The following is a 21750-nucleotide window of genomic DNA, read 5'->3' on the forward strand; positions in this document are numbered from 1 at the left end:
ATTTAACCCATATAAACATGACTAACAATGTCCTTACCTGTTCATGTATGTTCATCTTCTCCAGGGTAACCACTGCTTCATAATCTCAATGTCAATATATTCCTTACTGAATCCCACCATCAAAACAAATGTTCCTGGGTTTAAATGGAATATCTGTGTTAAACCAATTTTCATTCAAATGTCTTTATGTACATTAGTTCCATTTTCATGTTATCTATCTTTATTTTTTTTTTTAATTTTAATCCCCAACCTTCTAAGACACTCCTACATACACAGTTTTAGCACTAAACATCACCTTCAAAATGTTGAATTAAATGAAAGGTTTAGGACATGTAATACTATTACATCATGCATTTTATCCCCAAAAGACTTTCTTGATTTATTTGTTCAGACTCATCCAGACTTCTCAGTGCTGCAGTGAAATATTAACCAAAACAAAGCAGAACTGGAAAGTAAAAAATAATTATCAATGCTGTATTAAAAAATTAAACATTTTTATCATATTTAATAAATATGAAAATTGAGTTAGCTGTCATAAAACACATGTTGGTGTCATAGACAAAATATCCTTTGTAAGATGTTATTTATTGTCACTGCAGAGCCTTTTCACCCAGCTGCTGTGTGAAATCATGGAAGGACATAGCTAGTATTGGGGCTCAGAACGAGAAATGAACAGGAAAGTGGAGCCTCTTCTTTGCAGGACAAGGTAATGACTCTTTAATTGTTCCAAACCAATGGAACAATGTGGACTATGAACTTCCAATGCTTCCTTTCCCTTCTTGTGGGAACTCCATTGGAGAGCAGAGCTAATTCAAATTCCTGACTACCATTCAATGGACAACCAAACAAATCTTACTAATCTCAGTTCTTACTTAACTTGTCTCTACCTGCAGTTTTCTAACTTGAAGAAAACATCTGTTATAAAAATGTCTTACTTTTGACATGGTAGAATTATAAAGAATTTTAACTGGACTAATTCTAATGAGAAAGATGAGACAACGTCTTAGATTGTGCTACCAACTCTGTTTATAGTTATCCACATAATAATTTCTAAACAAATGGTTCATGTTATTCTTTCATGAAGATCTATAATTGTGAAAGTTAAAAATAAAATAATCTTTTTTAGAAACACTAAATTTGAAGAAAATAGTTTGTGCAGTGCAGTAATTTCAGTGCATGAACAAAATCAAATCTTTTCTGGAAATTTTTTTTATTGTCATAGGCATACATGACCTTAATCTTTTCATACCATTCGTTTTATGAATGTGCATATATGAGATGAAATAAGGTTAAACTATTTTTGCTGCCAGTTGCTATCTGATTTACCTCAAGATGGAAATAATCCAATAATTGTTGAGGTTTTTATAATTCTGTACTGTAACTACTAATTGGAAAACATGAAAACATTAAAAACAGAGTATCAGTTACTCTTCTGTCAGAAACTGTCTGATTCAACTTCCATGGAGGTGCACAGTATGCAGTAGGGACCTAACTGGACAATACACACATCGCAAATCAAAGCAGATTTCTAAGTGAAGAAGCCTCAATATGGAGTTTCATGTAATCCAGCATATCTTGGTATTAGTGGGGTTTCTTCACCATTGCAATCAATTACTTTTCTAGTTTCAAGTAAGGGCATTGCTTTGTTGAACACCTTTTAGTTGCTGTGATGCATATTCAAAGGTTCCTTTTGCAGTTGTATTACTTCAGTAAAAGCCATTTTCTGAAAAAGCTGGCAAAGTGATCTGCTTTCCTTCTTTGTTTCTGCAAAGTGATCCTAGGTTGCTCTGTAAATATAAATGCATTATGTTACATTAATGGGCTCTAGGGATAAATCAGTTGTGCCTGTTTATAGCATATTTATGGCCTTAACTCTTTTGTAACCTGGAAGTATTTATAGCCTACCCATACCTGTATTCATATTAAACATTAAACAATAAACAAAAAGTATTTACATGTATTTTAATCTACTGCCTGGTGATTTAGCTTGATAACATTATAAGTGGAAACTTCCTTATCATATCCACAGAATCACAAAATGGTAGGTTGGCAGGGACCTCTAGAGATCATCAAGTCCAATCGCCCTGCTCAAAGCTGCATTCATTTAAATTTTGGTTATATTCAAGGATGGAGACTCCAACAAGCTCTTGAGGCAACATGTTTCAGTGTTCACACTCACAGGAAAGAAGTGGTTTTCTGGTGTTTAAGTGGGATATCCTGAATTTCAATGTTTGCCCATTGCCGACTGTCCTTTCACTGGGCACAGCCAACTTTGTCTGTTTCTTCTTTACACCCTCTTATCAGGTACTTACACATATTGATGAGATCTCCCTCCTCAGCCTTCTCTTCTCCAGGCTGAACAGTCCCAGCTCTTGCAGCATCTCCTCATATGTTAGTTGCTCCAGTCCCTTAATCATCTTAGTGGCTCTTTGCTGAACATGATCCAGTACATCCATGTCTTTCTTGCAGCAGGGAATCCAGAACTGGACATAGCACATCAGATGCATCTCACCAGGGCTGAGCAAAGGGGAAGGATCACCCCCCTTGACCTGCTGGTGATGCTCTGCCTAATGCAGCCCAGGAGGCTGTTTGCCTTCTTTGTTGCAAGGGCACAGTGCTGGCACGTATTCAGCTTTTTGTCCACCATTATTAAAATCACTGTGAAAAAACAGCTTCATAGTCAACTGCAATGGAACTTTATGTTAGATTGAACCTGTTCTTTAGATCTCAAATAAATAGTTTGATTTACTTCAGACTTCAGTCTTAATGGTGTGTTATGTATCTCCCTTTGAATAGGGCATTCTAAAATTCCAGGTCCTCATTTATTTCACACTAATTTCTTATTCAGTTTTCTGTGTTATTTAAATTGACATAATGGTGACCTTATTGAATACCTAAGTATGTTACCATATTTGATGTGGCTGTGATTCTGTTTTTATATGATTTCTGAAATGTCTTGGAAGACTTATTTATATGACTTCACATAAAAATTTTTGCAACACATTATAGGTTTACTGTCGCAACAAAACTATGTCAGGAGGTTTCAAGTTCCATAACATAGTCAAAGATATAATTTTTCCAGTAGCAAAAAAGGCTTTCCAATGCCTTTAATTCTGAAAATAGATACGTTTATTTCTGCATGTTTGCATAGCAGAAATATAAAATGAAAGAGAAAGATCTAGTTATTTATATTGTCTAAGAGGAATGTACTTACTAGCAAGATTTTCAGATATCCTAGAATGTAATGGCCAATTTGAACTTAGCTTAATAATTACATTGAGGATTTCAGTCTCTTCCTAACGGTAATATGAAGTAAACACTATTATATAAACAGGAACTAATTTGTAGGTCTCAGCAAATGAATTCAGCATGTGCAGATGATGCCCCTACATAAATTTGTACCAAATATTTTGGTTAGAGCTTTTAATATGGACAGAAGGACAAATGTGGCTGCATTCATAAAAAATAAAGGTGCCTATACCTTTTACCAAGCTGCATAGATGAGTATGTGAAAATCCTGAATGTGCCTTTGTAAGTCAAGATTCATCCAAGGATCTCAACTAGAAAGCCTATAATACATTATTCTCAATTGACTAGCAAATGCAGTTTATTCTGTAGTTGTAAAGATTTTAAATGATCAAAAATAATATCCAGTAATTGACTGTAAACTTCTAGTAGTTAAAATACTTCACAAACAGGCTACTGGCTTAGATTTTAGGTATTAGCTATAGTCTTCCCTTAGACATAGAACTACTTTATTATTCATTTTTATAGATTTTTTTTTAAATAGCTTCTGTTATTTGTAATATCTACATTTAAGGTTACATTGACCATGCCTGAAATAAATATTTATGTGTTGTTTTTGTATTTTCACCAACTAGTATCAGCAGTTACATTTTCTTAAGAAATTGAGAACTTGATTCTTGTAGTTTTATATAAATATTTTTGTTGCTGTTACTCAGTCTCTGATTCAATTTCATGTATTTCATAACACTAAGTTTAAAAAATAATTTAAAAGCAGGAAATTCTTGTAAACAAAAATGCCACGGTGTTGACATTTGAGATTTTCAACTCATTTCTTAATTTTATCTTAAGTGATAAGTGTCATTTCTAGTAAGTGCATCACTCATCAGCTCTTTTGTTTCCTTTTTCATACCTTTTATTTGAGTTTTGGTTCACTTTTCCATATTATTTCTGAATGTCACCACATCATTCTTCTGAGCAGATGGTCATCTATAGTACCTTACAAGTATTCTGTAGCACTTCCAGGTTTTTGCACACAAGACAATTGTGGAAGTTCTCTGACTTCCCTAAAACATACATATAACAATCACTCTGCAGCACAAAATACTCTGCCTGACCTCAAAAAAGCTCTGCGTGTGGTATTTTTTTCCTAAAACAGAACACACAGAAACTTATGCACCTAGACAGTGATTATGTGTAGAGAAAAAGAAAGGAAGGAGCCAAAACATTAGCTTGAAAGATAACTATCATCTTCAGAATCACCTACAGAAATTTGAAAAGCAAAATAAGGAGGATTCGTTTGAATCATGGCTTCTTGCTAATTCATTATTTTTCAAAGTTGAAATGACGGTATTCTGGGATTTCCCTCTTTTTTTAGTTTTTTACTTTTTAAAAGTTAAAACATAATCAAAACCGTATTCCTTCTCTCTTCAACTGGATATTAGTCAAAGAAAGCACATTAGTAGTATTTATCAAATGAGATAATTAATAAGACTCCAGCATTTCAACAAATATCAAAAAGCATGAGTTTTATCTATGTGGTTATAATCCTTTAAAGAAGTAGACAATCCAGCTGCACTAGAATTACACAGTTCTAAGAAACACAAGTTACTTTAATGGGTGGCTGGTCTGATTTTAATTGATCAGTCTAGCTTTTTAAGAAGCCTTTTACAGTTTGAGTTTAAGCCTACAACAATTTCTTTCCAAATGTATAGATACTTGCACTGCTTGATGAGTTGATAATCAAATGAATAGGGTAGACAGTCAGTCCTTCATATAGTGTGTTGCCAAAGTTGCAAGAGGCATGGGAGGGGTTCACATATTTTTGTTTTGTTTTTACTGCCAGCTGCCATACTGCTGTGGTGTTTAAAGACAGTGCCAAATACAGGGTTTTAAAGGTTCTCCTATAATTATATCAGATAGAGAAAGGGCAGGGCATGCTTTAACACTGAATCCTTCCTTATTCATTTAGAGCCTGGCTCAAGCCTTGAGAAGTTTAACACCTTGCAGAACTGCTTTCCTAGCAAGGCCTTTACTGCCCTGGCCATACATAGTCGTGCTCACATTCTCATTCTTCCAGTAGACTATAATTTTTCAAAATGTGATACTGGTTCTCAGGCATGGAATTAACCCCATATTCCATAAATTATCTAGTAACTTTTTAAAAGTGATTTAAGTAGTAATACTCATATCCTCAGTGAACACTGTGTTACCTTCATTGCTTTGAGTTTGTTTTTTCTTTAAAAGCATTAAGTATCTAAGGTGAAATACTAACAGCTTATTGTTCCCCAGTTATTTGACCTATGTGCAGGAAAATGGATTGAAAAATTTACCAATGTGATGCCTAAGATACAGGCTGTGGTAATGCTGAGCATGACAGTAGGAATTTGATCAAGGAAAGTCATGTGGAAAGCTAGAAAGACTCTCTGAATAGGTATACAAAACTAGATTCCTGAATCCCCTCGTCCTTGGATTCCTAGGCAGCAATTTCCTACCCCTCTTCACTAGATATTTTCCACTAGATAATTTTCTTTACTCCAAAATCTTTCTTTCAGTCATAGTAGATGTTTCCAAAGTGACAGGAAGCTCTCTATTTCTTAGCATTCCTTCTTCTCTAATGCCAGTGAAAGGCAATCTAAAAACCAGTCATCACCTTTCTTGCCTCTCCTTTACTGTAACATCCTCCCACATGCTCTGACAAATCTTTTGACAAAAACTGCATACTTTCTAGGTATTCTTAGAAATCTGGAAATTGCACTGTACAAGTTTCTCATTCCGTTTTTGAAAGTCTCCAGTGAATTCCCTTTTCTACTTCATAAAGCAAAGTGATCTAGTCTTCACTTTATGATCCTACTTAAGCTACTAAACCAAGCCTTTTTATTCTCATATACTGCTAAGGCATTAACTTCAATTTCTATTCTGACAATACTACTGACTTCAAATGGTATTTCTCACCTTTTCAAAAAAACACATTATGCTTTCTCCTATCCTGCCTGCTATTTTTGAAAAGACAGACGACAGGGCTGTTTGTTTGTTTTAGTGTCTTCCTCCAAATCTCACCATGGAACTCTTGACTTCTTGAACAACTCATATAGTATGAGCTCTGGTAATAGATTTTTCATAACTATTTTCTTATACTTTGCTTTGATGTATCCTGTGTTCTCTTATTTTCCCCAAGTACATGACACTTTTGCACATGTACTGCTGTTGTCCTGGGTGAGCAAAATAATCTAGCCACTGACCTAGCATGAGCTGATATGATGTTGTGCTGTAAAAATGCATTTTGGCAAATCTCTGAGCCTGTTGTTCATTCAGTTTTGTGTCCTCTAAGTTAGTTTGACATTTCTGGCAGCCAGTCTATCTGTCTTGAATTATCTTGTATACACAGCTAGGTATAGTATCTGAAATAAAGCATAGCTCCATAACCTCATCTTCTTATACAGTAATTCCTGCCTTTCTAACTTAGTACATACAGAGAGATCATACAGAAATTGCATTATGAAAAAAACTCTTGGACATGGAAAACTGTCTTATACTTGATGAACACTTACATTTCTTGTTGAGGAAGGTTTGGTCACACACATTAAGTATGTGATCTGAAATCAGTCTTTTAATTACCTCATGCAAAGCTAGACATTTGGGTCATTTCTCTAATTTTTTTTTCCACCCACTCTTCTCAGTTGAAGTTGGAGAAATGCACTAAACCACATACCAAAGTACTCATGCTGCATAACTGTGTTTGGATGCCCTCCTAAATGCATTGCCTGATAATCCATTCACAGGTGTGATAACACTTATTTAGTTTCCACAACAACTTGAATAACACCTTGCAGAGTATGAAGACATGGTAACAAAAATGAGGCAATGGGTTACTTTTTGAAAAACTATTTTTGAATGAACAGGGTAACCTATGTCTGTGAGAGATCATATTCCTGTCTCCTTTTCAAAAACGGATTAAAACCACCTGGAGTCTCTTCACACTTTGATTGCACTGTGCTCTGTGTGGAACAGTGAAGCATAAGCCATGCGCTGTGGAAAAGAATAAATGTAAGTAACTGGAGGGAAATGGAAGAGAAAGCACCACAGCCGTAAAAGGAAAACAAAAAAGACATTGTATTGCTAGCCAAAAGGTCTACTAGAAAACAGTCAAGGAAATCACATTCTGCACACAAATAACATGCAAATGTTAGTATGCATTTGGCATCACACTGTTAGCAGGGGGGTGTGAGTGAAAGATTTAATCTGTTTCAGCATCTAAACCATTATTTAGTATTATTGTTATTTCTTAACTTTGAACAGAAAGTGCAGATTACCTATATGGAATTACTTGTCTCTCAAAGCACCCAAATCAAACATTCATGGAGTCATTTAATGTCTTTTCATGCCTGCAATTTCAGGTATTATTTGTTTGTGATATTTTTGAGCCTAGTTAACATATTGGATAACAAACCCCTAGGGTGTTAGTGCACCTTTCAGTGAAAAAATCATGAATTGGTGATATGAATTGGTTTGATTCTACCATTGAATAATGCAACATCATTTTTAACTATCTCACATTTTCTTAAATGAGCATATCAGCTTCTCTCACAGACACAATAAGGTACCTAAAGCATATACTCAGTCTTCTGTAAGCTGGCCACTTAGGAAGATAGATCCTTTATAGTATGTTATTGCCTATTGTGACAGCTCTTCCAAGTTTTATGGGGAGTACAGCTTTTTCTTAAGGATAGATTATCTGAAAAGGTAGACCACTGAAACATTAAAAAGTGGAACTCCTCATGCTTCTATGAAAGCTTTCATGAGAATTGAAGACAAGGTTCAAAAGCTGTCAATTTATGAATCACAGGGAAAAAATATTTCATAACTATCCCCCCTCCCCCCCCCCCCCCCCCAAAGTTTCGGGAAGAAGACTGAGATGCTAACTCTGGATTTCTAACAAAATCAATGTCTGCAAAGAGCTTTCTCCTATGGGCAACATTTTATCTTTTATGCAGTTGGTCATATTACAGACTTGGGGTGGTAAAAGACTATGTTGCAACAAAGTTCTTAAGAGTACTTCTAGTGAGCTTAGCAAATCCAGTGTGGTTTGAAGGAGCAGAGCACACACATCCCTTACAGCCAAGCCATCTCTGCTGGCCCCAGGGGTAAGTCACAGAGCCATCTTTCTATTACTTCCTCCTGGATTTGGAGGATTGGCACATACTGTTCTAGCTAGGAACACTGTCTCTAATATCAAATATATTTTGCCAAGGTTATGGGTATTGACGTGGAGCCTTTTTTTGCCATCTTGCAAGATCTGTTATTTAGCTTCTTGAACTGAATAATGGAAAGAGTGCATTTGGTCAATAAAACCAGAGTTAGAAACTCTGGGTTAGTTTATCACAATACTTTTAAGTTATTTCAACCTATGATACCCAGAATTATATTCAACCAAGCTGAATTTTGGGACACAGATTTATAAGATTTGTTTTACGGAAACAGTGTGTGCACTCAGATCTTAAAGCATTCCAATGTCTCTGAAGAGTCCAGATTGTTCTTAACATTCGTGCCAAGTTATCAACAGTTTAGAAAACCGTTGCCAAAGGTCATTCCAACTACAGCTGTTTGGAACTACAGAGGGGTTTATTGATCTTTGCCTTTGCACTTTAAAAATAAAGACCATGACAGATGTTGATCATGACTTGGCCAAAGGCTGCGGGGACGGACTGGGGGAGTGGTGTTGGGTTTATCAGGGTTGGGTTGAGGGTGAAAGACTTCACTGTAACGCTATTGTTAGGTCACTGTGTGGTAATATTGTTCTCATGATGTGCCTTTGACCTGGCACTGTACTTATCTCTCAACAAATTAGGGAAGCTGGCTCAGCTGATTGAGAAAGAGCTTGTTAGGCATGGCAGTTTAGGTGGCACAAATTTCACAGCTCCAAAGCAATCTGGAGCCCTCCCAGAAACACAGGTATCATAGTCAAACAAATCACTAATCCCAGAGGCCAGCTCTGACTGCTTTTATGAAGTACTGTGAATCATGATCTTTAGGAAAACTAAATGGCTGCTATCCAATTTAGCAGCTGGATTATATTAGTTCACATTTTTAAGGACAAAGGTTATAATAACAAGATCTTGTGTTACTCAATTAGGAAACATAGTTACCTTAATGGTTCTGTAACAGTTTGCTGGTGTTAGGAGCCATATAATTTGTTTCTTCTAGGTAATACAAAAGAAGGAAATTCCATACATGAAGGCAGTCTAGTAGAGAACAAGCAGCTGGGATAAGAAGACAGTGCAAAATAGGCACAGTGTTGCTGAGAAGCAAGGCAAAATGGCAACAGACATTGATAAAGACGAAGTCTAAGTCAGAGTACTCAGGGCCTTGAAAGCACAAGCAAAAAGTTTAAACCTGATATACCAGGCAAAAGAAAACAGAGAACCCAAAAGACAAGTGTGTGTGTTAATACACACACTCACATACATGACATACATATGTTTATTGAGCTTAGGGCTGGAATGATAGATTTTTCTTATCTACCCAACACTCCACAAAATTGTGTTTTCTATAGGATAACATTTGTGAATCTTGTAACAGGTCAATGAACAAGAAAATTGATTTCAGCTTTTAGATCATTAAGGTTGCACTTTTTTCTACTGTATAGCGATACATCTGAGTATTGATAAATTTTAGTTGCATATAATTCACAATATGTAGCAGAATTTGGCTTATAAACTGTAAAAGCAGTTAAATGTATTTTGAAGTACAAGCTATGTTATCTACAGACCTGAAAATTTCTAGAAACCACTTATCTTGATATGCCTAAAGTTCATAATGTTCGTAAGTTCATAAAGTTCATAACGGCTGCTTTTTCATGCAAACATGTTCTACTTACTGGCAGAATGAGAGAGAGAAGGCTGGTGGGGTATTTTGCAGTGTGAAAAAAGCCTCTATGTTTGTTTTTTTCGAGGCTGAACTTTCCTTCAATTCCTCACGCTGCTGCTCACTTAAGTTGGGCCAACCAAAACGCACACAGCCTCAGGAGCTGCCAAGAGCCCTTATCGAAGCTTATAGCAGCTTCTCACGCGATTTGCGGAGGCGCAGAGGCTCTTCCCCCCTCCGAGGGGAGCCGTAGCTGCCCCGGGACCCCTTCCCGGGGGCCGCCGGACGGGAGCCGGTCTTCGCCGGACAGCCCGGGGGGCTGAAAAGGGGCTGAAGCTGGTCGCCCCTCTGGCTCTTGGTCTCTGGGGTTCACCCAGGCACTCGGGAGAACGCTTTAATGACCTGCTCCACCCCTGCTCCCCCCGCCCAGGCAGCTCCGGGAGGCTCTCGGTCACACGAGAGGGGAGCGGGGGGGAATGACCCGCAGCGGCGGCGGCAGGAGGAGGAGGAGGAGGAGGGAAAGAGGGAGGGCAGGAGGGAGGGAGCGAAGGAGGGAGGGAACCGGGCAGGTGACACCGCACTAGGTTGCTCCGGCTCGGCGGGCGCGGAGCCGGCGGCAGCAGCGCGGCGACATGCACGTCAATGGCAAGGTGGCCCTGGTCACCGGCGGGGCGCAGGGCATCGGCAGAGCTTTCGTCCAGGCGCTGCTGGGCAAGGGCGCCAAGGTGAGCCCCGGGGGGAGCCACCTTCCCTCCCCTCCGCCTCCCGTCGCTCCCCTCCGGTCAGCATCCGCGGGCGCGGGGGGGCCGCAGCCCCCTGGGCTCGGCTTGGCTGAACTGGGCTCGGCCGACCGTCGGTCCGGCCGGCCGTCTGGCTGTCTGTCTGTCCGGCCGGCGCTCAGGCTCTCCCTCCCTCCCTCCCTCCCTCCCTGCTCAGGTAGCGCTGCTGGACCGCAACTCCGAGGCCGGGCGGGAGAGCAAGGCGGCCCTAGACGAGCAGTTCGAAGCGCAGCGGACGGTGTTCATCCAGTGCGACGTTACGGACCAGGAGCAGCTGAAAGGTAAGAGGGAAACTGTCAGCGCTGTGCTCCGGCCTAACATGCAGCAACCTGAAAGAGCCCGGGCTGCTGCCCCAATAAGTGTGCAATTAAGGTTTCTGGAGGACAGCCTACTCCCAATCGCTCCTGACAGTGACTCAAAAAGGATTTGTTTCTGAACCTGCAGATGTGAAATGTTACTACCAGCATGTGTGTATTTCACCGTATTACTTGGCACGTTGTAAAGAAAAGCCAAAGAAATCATTTCCATTGAGTGCTGTGTGTGATATTTTTGCATGAAAGCCTCTGCAGAAGATAATTGTTATTTTATGAGTAATATATATAAACTTTAAAGCACGGACTTGCTTTTTATGAGGCTTCAGTACAGACTCCAAGCTGCATTCCCTCGTCACAGGAGTAATAAATTCTGCTCTGGGTTGCAGTGCTCTTTCCATACAGCACACTGACTTTCAGCATGTGCTGCTGTAGCTGAAAGCAGAATTGGCAAAAGATGGCACACTTCTTTATCGTGGTGTTAAACAGGGGTTGATAACACCTCACTCGCATTTTGCAGATGCAAGGAATAGCAAGGAGCTTCCCTTATGTTTTCACTTAGTGAATAAATCGTGTTCCCTACTGAGTTCTTAGAGTATCGTATAATGTTGATGTACCCATCACAATATTTCATAACAGGCACATCACTTCATCAAAGTTTCATTATTAAGTGATACATTCATAGGTAGTTACTCAGATTCAGATTTTGACATCACTTCGATCAGTACCCTTTCCCCAGATTCATTTGTGTCAGGCTAGATGTGAACATTTTTAGTTCTGCTTTTATTCGCTACGCTTCACTGGCAGCTTTCTCAACAGCAGTAATAGAGCATATCCAGTGCTGGTTCACAAAACATTGCAGCTCGTCCAGAATTCAGCAATATTGTGCACTGCTCCGAGATAGCATGATTATGCCTAATTCCAAAGCTTTGCCTTGGTTTGTCTGTAAGAAAGATGCTGGACTTTAAATTTGAGATTGCTCTAATCATCAAAGTTTTTATCAGCTAGGTTGATTATTGACTTTTTCCTCCAAGTGGGAGGAGTAACCTAGGAGCAAGAAAAAGCATCCTAGGGGTAGGAATTGCATGTGCTGCAGCATGGGTGTTACCCCAGTGTGCTTTCACTCCCATGATTCCTCCTCTCTCTGGTGCCAGGCTAGTGCAGGACCAACAGGGTGTGCACTGGGAGGTAGAGGGAGCAAAACAGGTCAGCAAGGGAGGTTTTGGAACCAAGTTAGTAGGAAAAGAGCTATCAGGGTAGGATAGGAATGGGCTCTCGCGAGGAACAAGAGCAACAGCGTGCGACTGCTGCTTATGCTTCTCTGATACCGCATTATTCCCATCACAGCTTTCTTAGCATAAATTTGCAATACTGTTTTATTTTCCTATTTTTTCACTTGTAATTGCAAGCCACCTCTTAATAAACTTAGATGAATTTCACTCCTAGTGTTTAAAGTTTTTAGTGGATGCATCAAGTCCTGTACTTGCTTATTATGTTAAAGGTCATGCACATGAATGAAGTTCCTTCTCATTTTAACTTTAGCCCTTTCGGTATGAAACAAGTCACAGCACTAGAACTAGTATCTGTAGGTACATACATAATGCTTATGGGTAGGAACTCAGCTGCTTCATCTACATTCAAGTCTTGCTTGTGCTTTTTTCTCTGGTGGCTCTTTCACATAGACTCACACAAAAATCTATCTTGTTCCACTTTTGAAAAACCACCATACATTTATTTTTGCTTTCCATGAATATTTAGGGAGCTCACATATAACTGGTGTTTGTACTTACTTTCAACTGTTTTTCTTACTTCTCCTTTAAAATGAATCCTCCTCTTTTCATTTTTCTTCATTTAGTATGTCATATGATCATCTGCTTTTAATTTTTATGATTCCATAAGCACTAACTAGTCTGCAATGTAAAGACAGAATTATTCTACAATTTCGAAAGAGAACAAGTCAGTTTACACTGATGTGTGGGTAATAACTTTATTAAGAATTTATAATGAGATTCTTCTTTTGTGGATAAGTAATAGATGGGATTACTGTGGGCAGGTAAACTTTTACCAGAAATATTACAAATTTGATAATCTTTCTCTATTTTAACATAGATATGCAAACAGCTAGAAAAAAAAATAGAAAATTACAATTAGTCAAGACTGTGCGAATTTAATAAACAAATAATTGGCAAAAATACTATAATCCATGGTGTTTTTTGAAGGCAGAAGATTCTATTAAGACTGGGGTTGATGAAAGATGCTGTTCAAAGAAAGCTTACAAAGGAATCTGAGAGACAGTTTCCAAAATCTGGAAGCTAATTGAGGACCCCAATTGTATTTATTTTCCTCATTGAAACTAAGTTAAATAATCAGTTCTGCTCCTGATAAAGCCAAAGGTTTTCATTTGCCCTTGCTGCTGCAGCATTGGAAAGATAAGAAGTGATTGAACAGTTAAGTTATGACACCTAAGAATGAATTAGCAAAACATTAAAAAACCCAAAAAGCCAGACAGCCAAAAATAGAGGCTTTAGTAATATTAAAATATTCTCATATAGAATAAGATTATTAGAAAAATCTATACAATAAAGGCAATTGGACAAATAAAACCTTTCCCATCAGCTGCCCAGCTCTTGTTCTGATGACAAGATGATGACTGAGATGGACCTGCAGCATTCACGCAAAGAAAAGGCTGTAAGAATACTGACCACCTGGTGCAGGAAAAAAAAACTTTGTAAACTCCTGCAACTGCTGCAAAAAAAGGTAGATGTCTCAAAGCTGCTGCTATGCTCCTGACTGACACTAATAGCCAAAGATTAAAGATCAGAGAATTAAGATGGTCCTGGGATCACCTTTTAGTGAAGTGGTTTCATTAAGGTCTGTCAAGCATAATTTCATTATACCTGAAATACTCTAGATTTTTTGTCAGTCACCAAATGATGTTTTTTAAAACAATATGGGGGGTGGTGGTGTCTTGGCTTACCTAATAATAAATATTTAGTGACAAGGAACAATATTTGGAGGTTAAAACAAGCAAGCTATGTATACCTGTCAGATAATGTCTGCAGTCATGGAAAATCTTAGTCTGGAATGAACAGCTGGAAGTCATCTCATCCAACTACCCTGTCAAAGCAGGGCCAGCCTAAATGAGTTTGCTCATCACTATGACATCATCATGTTTTTTGATACACATCAAACTGAGTTGAACACTGTCACCTGGGAGAACACAATGTCATTGTAGAAGATTCCCAGTTCTTTATTTTGAAATTCTTTGGAAGACAGGTCATTATTTTCATCAACAGAAGGAAGATGATTTGAATTTGAGAACACATTATTAAAGATACCTGATGAGTAGGATGTATAACAGTTTATTCGTAAATGGAAAAATTTAAACAAGAACTATGATTAATGATTTGTAGTTGAAAGGTTTCTATTAGTTATATCACTGAATAAGAATTGTGTTCTTAGGTTAAATTCAGACTCAACAAGAAAATTGTTGTGAACACATGAAGCTTTTTTTATCATTTAAAATAGATGGTGCTAAATCCTGAATTCACTAGCTGTATCAAACTGTTACAAATCAAGATATAAATGCTTAATTTATATAATTAGAGTGCCAAACATCCCATCTAATACAAAATGTACAAGTGCTAAGAACTTTCATTAGCTCCTGTTATCAGGCATTATAAAACTGAATGAAAATGCAACTATGGTATCTTAATCCTTTCAGTTTTCCTGAATATGTTTAATACTGGTGAATGGTTAGATAAAGAATTTAATTGCATGTTGCTCATTAATAGTTAAGAAAACAGTGAAGACATTTTGGTAGACTAATAAAGCGTTCGTTTGTATGCATGCATTATAATTTTATATCTTACTCTCCACAAGTACTAAGAAATTTCACCCTTGGATCTTACCATAGGCGCTTTCAAAAAAGTAATTGAACATTTTGGAAGGCTGGATATTGTGGTTAATAATGCTGGAGTGAACAATGAGAAGGACTGGGAAAGCACTATACAAATTAACTTGGTAAGCATTATCTCCTTTCACACGTTCATACTTCAGTATGTAATGCTGGAATACATTTAACAGCCCTTGACTTGTACAGATTGTGCCATATGACCGAACATTAATTACTGTATTGGTAAGCACAGCTATTGAAACAATAACCACTTAACTGCATATGTACTAACCAATAAATGTAGAGGTACTCAGGTTAACACCAGACAACATTCTCTTTCTATAAAACCCAGTGAAATCCCAGGTAGGTATAACAGTTTGGTACCCAAAGCAGTAGAGCTGCATCTATAGGAGGCCAGTCTGTTTATATGAATGTTTTAGATTTTGGTTATTTGTGAGACTCAGCTGGCCTGTGTTTAAGTTGCCATTTGTTGATATTACAAGAAAACTTGTTCAACCAAGAGCTCCACACTTTCTTCACCAATAAAGCAAGCATACAATGTGAGCTTCTAATATATGCTGTTTCACCATCATCACTGATAGAAGCACACCACTTAAGAGCACTTACGTGCTAAAACCCAGTACATTCAACAAGCCTGTAAAATTTATTATTATTTCTTTGATATTGTCTGATACCTCATCAGGTGAGACCACAACATCTGTTTCTCAGTTGAAAATTTTTTAATTTAAGCTCCACAGGAAAGACTGAATTCCTAGGTTAATAAAATTCTGACCAGCTTGTATTCTACCACCTGTGAAGTTCTAATTTGACAGTGATTCAGCAAGTCACCCCTATGACCAAAATGTGACAAAGTCTTATAACCTAGATCTGCAAAGAAGTAGCAGAAGGAAAACTGGAAGAGTGCAATATGGAGTTTTTTCCAATCAGTCATTTGGAATTTGTCAACGCAACAAGAAAGCTCAGGATAAGAAAATTAAAACTTTGTTCTTGTCAAAAGTTTTAAGGACAAAGATACCCTAGTCTTTGAATACTAATGCCTCCTTGAGAACAAACTAACAAAAAAACAGCCGGGGCAAGTAACACAAGCTGTATATGAGACAATTTATATAAAAATTAATGGGAAAATATGTATTTGGAAGAAAAAGTTAGATTTAATAATAGTTTTTCTTGATCTTTTATATCTATCCAAAGTCAAACTTGCTTATTCTTGGAAAGGACTGGACTGAAATCACCGACAAATTTTCACAATAAGAGATATACATTTGTTCAATTTCCTTTGGCTTTTCTTCACATCTTCTTCAAGATTTAACTACATATATTTCTTCCTCCCTCTTTCATTTCTAAAATATTCTGGCAAATTAGTTATCAGAAATCTTCATATTGTGAAGTAACAGGCATGTGACATCCTCAGAGTTATGCAACATCAGTATCTATTAGTACAGATCCCTTGAATTCAAAAGAAGACTTTATCTGTGTTCTAGATTACTTATTCATCTTTATATTTGTCTCTGGTTTAACACAGGGTATAAATTACTGTAGGAAGCATTCACCTGTCAAATTTGCAAGCACAGAGGATTAGTCATCACTAGAAAAATTGAAGTCCATATGAGAAATACATTTGTCTGTGATTCATCTTTAAATTTAGATCAAAAAATGAAGACATATCTGATCAGCAAATCATGAAGATATTTAATGTCCAGATAAATATCTTAACAAGAGTGATGTCCAAACAATTTTTCAATGCCAAGAGCTTCAAACAGTAGGCATTGAGAACCTACTTCTACTATTCTTTTTGTCTTATCACTAGTGATTGGGCTGAAGCAGACCATAGGTGGGTTTGAAGCATTTCAAGTAGCAGGAAAACTGGAATCCAAGTCTTAGAAATCTATATGCTTAACTATCAAGCTACTGCCCCTAAAAATTGGAAAAAAAAAAAAAAAAAAAGGAAGATTATAAAGTTTATACATTGTTGTATAGGTAAGTTCACCATAAATGTCCTAATGACTTATTCATAGTCGAAAGTCGAAAAATTTCATCAATACGTGATGGTGACTGGAATAAGAGTAGAAGTACAGCCATATGGATTAAATCAAAGACACACTAAGATCCAGATATCCTCATTTATCTTTTGATTTGAATATTCTTACCCTGTCTAACCTTGAGTCAAATAACTAGCTTATTTCTATAGGGCATTTCTATCTAGATACTGTAATTTCCATAAACCAAGATATAACTTGTTGTATTTTTTGCTTTTTAACTAAAACAGTGGAAGAATGACAGCTGCTGCATGTAATATGTTATATTGGTCAGTTTCATAAAATATTTTTTACTTCTTGTAGAGAAACGAGCAAAATATGTAAGAAATACATGATTTTAAAAGGTCTCTATTTCCTTGATGTAGGACATTTTAAGTATCCTTTGTATTATCAGTAAGAACAGGAATAACTTCTATGGCCACCCATTTTGATACACACTATGCACATATTTTCTATTTTAAAAAAGGGGAAAAAAAAAACCTCTATTCCAGTCTTCATCTTAGTGACATCATTTATATATTGATATAACAAATATTCCCTGCCCCAGTTTAAAGTACAAAGTACAAAAGTAGAGCAGTACAGAGCAAGATAAATCAGAACAAACACATATGGGGTGTGTTCTTTATGGCTAAAAGAGTTCACAGAACCAGTTGGTCTTCAGGAACGTTTTTAAAGGAGTGCAAGGAAGTTCCCTGGTAGCACTGCTTGAGAAAGCATGAGGAACAGAAAAAAAGAAACAGGTTTAAAGAGTTGGACTTCATTTAGAAGTAAAAAGAGGGGAAAAAACACAGTTCCTACCTCTATCCATTACAGTTTCCTGAGAGCAAGAAAAGACAGCTTGATAAAGATGGGTGGGAAAAAAGAGTATCAAATGCTAAAAATAGATTTCTGTAGTAGTGCTTTCCACTGGTTTGCTGTATTTTGTGCTAAACATCGTCAACCTTTTCATTACTTTATTAATATTTCTACTAACTTTTTTAGTTAATGCCATCCATTCCTCACCTCAAAACTCCAAAGCTGATAGTGTTGACTTGGTCAATATCAGCTTGATCAATGGCAGCTTCAACCACTCATATCCCTACAAATGTACTTTCTCATTATTATGGTATACAAAAAAAGATCTTGCCAACCACACAGGAATTCCATTTTAAATGGATATTACCAATGTAGTAGCAACAGTCCATCACACACACCCGTACCCATGCACAGAATAGCACAAGGATATATGACACATACATTCTTATCAAGAGTCCTACCTACAGTCCTCCAGCATGACAAGAACAGTGTTTCTTGCATTAAACTTCATCAGAACTTATGCCCAAGGAATCCAGAAATTTTATAATCTGACTTTTTTCTCTTCAAGTCCCTAAAGAAAGAAAAGTGCCCACATTTTTACGAGCCTTGAACATATATGTTAGTTAAACACAGTTTGGTGTTCTAAGAAGCTTCCCTAATTTTATCTTGTGTTGATGATATGGGCTTTCTGGAACCACTGTAATTATACTGGCTGCTATAATTACAGTATCTTTTCTCTTTACAAATGCACTTAGCACATTTTATGCTACGACAATCCCAAAATTTACTTGGAGGTTCCTTTTTTTTGCTCGTATCAGAGGTTTCTGAAAACTGACATAGATTGCAGTAGACAGTTACATGTAGCATTACTGGTATTGCATATGCTTACATTTTAATTATTACCTGAATCAAAAGTACAGAAGTACTTTACATAACATTTTGACTATCTTATTGTTTTCTTATTCCAACAAATTAATTATTTTGTAGGTATATTTCAACCAATTCCCCAAATGAAATTTTACAGGAAAATCACAATTATGTCCTGTTTATGTGATGTTTTTGCACATTTTAATACATTATTCTGACAAAACTTTAAATTGCAGGCCATAATATGGGCATGCCAAAAAAACTCCCAGCCATATGGGATCCAATTATTTAAGTGTTGCCCAGAGCGAAGTAGAATTTAAATATACATGTAAAATGCGTTCAGGTGCATGACAGTCTCATCCTTCATTACTGGACAAAATGTGACATTACCAAACAATTCCAAGTTTTTACATTTTTCATGGGTTTCATAATTTATTTCCATAAATGACAAAGGTAACAATTTTCTGTGAATTTAGAAAAGACTTTTTTGAAAATGAAGTCTACATAACTCAGGGTTTGTCCCTGCAAAATATTTAGATTGGTACTACAGAGAAGAGAATACAACACTCTGTATATATGCATGGCTCCGTTCAATATAGCTCATGGTGAAATAAAGGTTCCAGCAACTAACAAACTTTGCAAAATCAATTCATTTGCTCATCAGTAAGGAACTATTCTTCAAAAGGCCAATTAATGTCTCAGCAGAAACCAGAAGGGTAACTAGGCAAACTTCAGAAGTGATTCATTTTATTTATTTTTGGGAAAAAGACTTCATGATCATCACAAGGCTGTTCCATTGTGCAAGCCATAAAAGGGATCCGTTAGAAGTATGCTGCAACCTCCTATTCCACCCCCCTTGCTCTTCTTTCCCAGTGTACCACAAGAAATGACAAGGACTGAACTTTCATCCCAAAATAACGTGACCAGGACACATAGATGGTTTCAGCAGCCTGGAGTTACCACCAGGTCCCACAGTACAGACTGAGGCAAGCACTGTTCCTTAACTGTTACCAACACAGAAACAAAACAAAACAAATGGTGCTATCTGCAGAAGATAAAATGGCATAGGTAACTAGTTTACCAAGCTTACATTCTAAGACAACAGAAATACACTAACTCTGTTGTTCAGTGGCTTAGTTGCTTATTCTTCAGCATAATTTGATGTCAGAAAGAGGACTAAGTGCCTAGGGACAGATGTGGCCACCAAAAAGTGAGAAGTACCACTTACCTTGAAATCAGTGGCATTAGGGTCAATCCTCTAAGTACATAAAGCAGACTGTAAGTATAATTATTTTTGTTGTTCATATTGCACTAGGAAGGACACAGACTTACCTTAATTGCACAGTAAGTCAGTGAACTTACTAGCTTACATTTTTAAGGTATGTTTACAGTAAGCAATGTTGAAGTACAATGAAAAGCAAATTTCTCTGAACTAAGAACTACTTAAGCCCAGCTACTCAAAATGCAAGACTATTCCTATGTCCTTCAGAAATAGCTGGGGAGGGAGGGAAGTAAAGAAAAGTGCGCAGTAAAAAACTAAAACATAGTATCTCACTCCCACATTGTACAAAAGCTACTGATTTCTAGCACATGATCAAATCCTATTGCACATTCCTTTCTGCTTTCTTCCACTCCCTCCCTAGACTTCTTGTTTTCCACAGTTGGAGCTGGAAATTCAAACTCAAGAGCCTGAAATTTCATTTCATATAGCAAGTAAACTGGCCTCTACATAGGAATACCAAGGAACTTGCATGCTTGCTACAACCAGTCTGCTTCCTAGAAAATCTACATTAAAGACAAAATCAGTCCCGCCTCCCTGTCTAGCAACAAAATGCTAAAGTTTTCCATGGATATCACCAGCAGCACTTAGTTTAAGACTTTTGAAGTTTGTCTTACGCAGTTCATAAATTACTTTGAAATGTTTCCTTATAGATAGCCATCAATTTACAACATCACAGTATGAAAGTCAAATGATCTTGGGTCAAATTCCAGCTCTGTGCTAACCTGCATTATGAAACCACAAGTCAATGGCTCTTTCATTAATTTTTTTGTTCGGTATCCCTAGCACTGAACTAGATTAGCTCAGAAGCCTACATAAAATGCTAGGACTGATTACTGATTGCCATTTTCTTCTCTCAAAAGGATTAATATTGCCTTTTTACCTTGATAAAAATAGGGTAGTAATCTTCAGCGTCGAAGAAATGCAGACATGGTTTCTCAGCATAAAGTATTAGTGTGCATAAGGAGACAGTAGAAGTATCAGACAAGAGGTGGCAAGGGAAACCTTATCAAATACGTATAAGAAACTATGTCAGTTGGAACACCTCCCTTGAAACACTAGAAAAAAAGCACTGTGTACTAAATTACTTTCAAAGCAATTGTCACTTGCAAAGGATGATGATTAATGATGTTCTGGGCACCATCACTGAAGAACACTTCTTTTTTTTAATAGATTGAGCTAAAATGAAACACAGAACATGAAAATTGAATTACAGGTGTAATGTTGGAATACAAGAACATTGTATAACACTGGTTCCTAACACCAGAAAAAAATTAATTAGGTCTCTATGAAGACTTGGAGTCTTACTAGAATCAGAGTTTCAATATATGATTTCTTTTAGAACAATAAAATTAAAACTATACAGCTGTAGGATGTATAGAAATGTCAAGAATCATAGATTTTGTAAGTTTTGTTTCTGATTTTGACACTGATACCTACATTGCCATTTAACGATTTGTTATATAAGTTACTGCTAATTGATATGATACTTACAAAAGCAACTGCAAATGTTTTGAGTATTTGTACAATTATTTTGCAAAATTTACCATGCTGTCAGATACTAAGTTTTGGGTGTATTACTGTATGGTACTTCAGAATGTCTGATCTCCTCTAATTCAAATCTGTAATTTATGGAAGCTAATGCTAGTAGATATTCCCA

The 21750-nt window shown here is 37.0% G+C and overlaps 1 protein-coding gene across 3 annotated transcripts in view; it reads left to right on the top strand.

The window, feature by feature from the left end:
• Positions 1 to 8338: 8338 nt before the first annotated feature.
• HPGD (15-hydroxyprostaglandin dehydrogenase) overlaps positions 8339 to 21750 on the top strand; it is a 28935-nt gene continuing 15523 nt past the window's right edge. For 2 of the 3 annotated variants that reach the window (XM_074821404.1, XM_074821405.1), the window contains exons 1-3: positions 10670 to 10832; positions 11044 to 11167; positions 15114 to 15220. In XM_074821404.1, coding sequence (XP_074677505.1) covers positions 10740 to 10832; positions 11044 to 11167; positions 15114 to 15220 — 324 coding nt within the window. In that variant the 5' untranslated portion in view covers positions 10670 to 10739. Of the gene's footprint in view, positions 8388 to 10669; positions 10833 to 11043; positions 11168 to 15113; positions 15221 to 21750 lie in introns of those variants that run through there. The other variant, XM_074821406.1, reaches the window with a different exon arrangement.

Source organism: Strix aluco, chromosome 4, assembly GCF_031877795.1.
Source record: "Strix aluco isolate bStrAlu1 chromosome 4, bStrAlu1.hap1, whole genome shotgun sequence".
NCBI classification, from domain to species: Eukaryota; Metazoa; Chordata; class Aves; order Strigiformes; family Strigidae; genus Strix; species Strix aluco.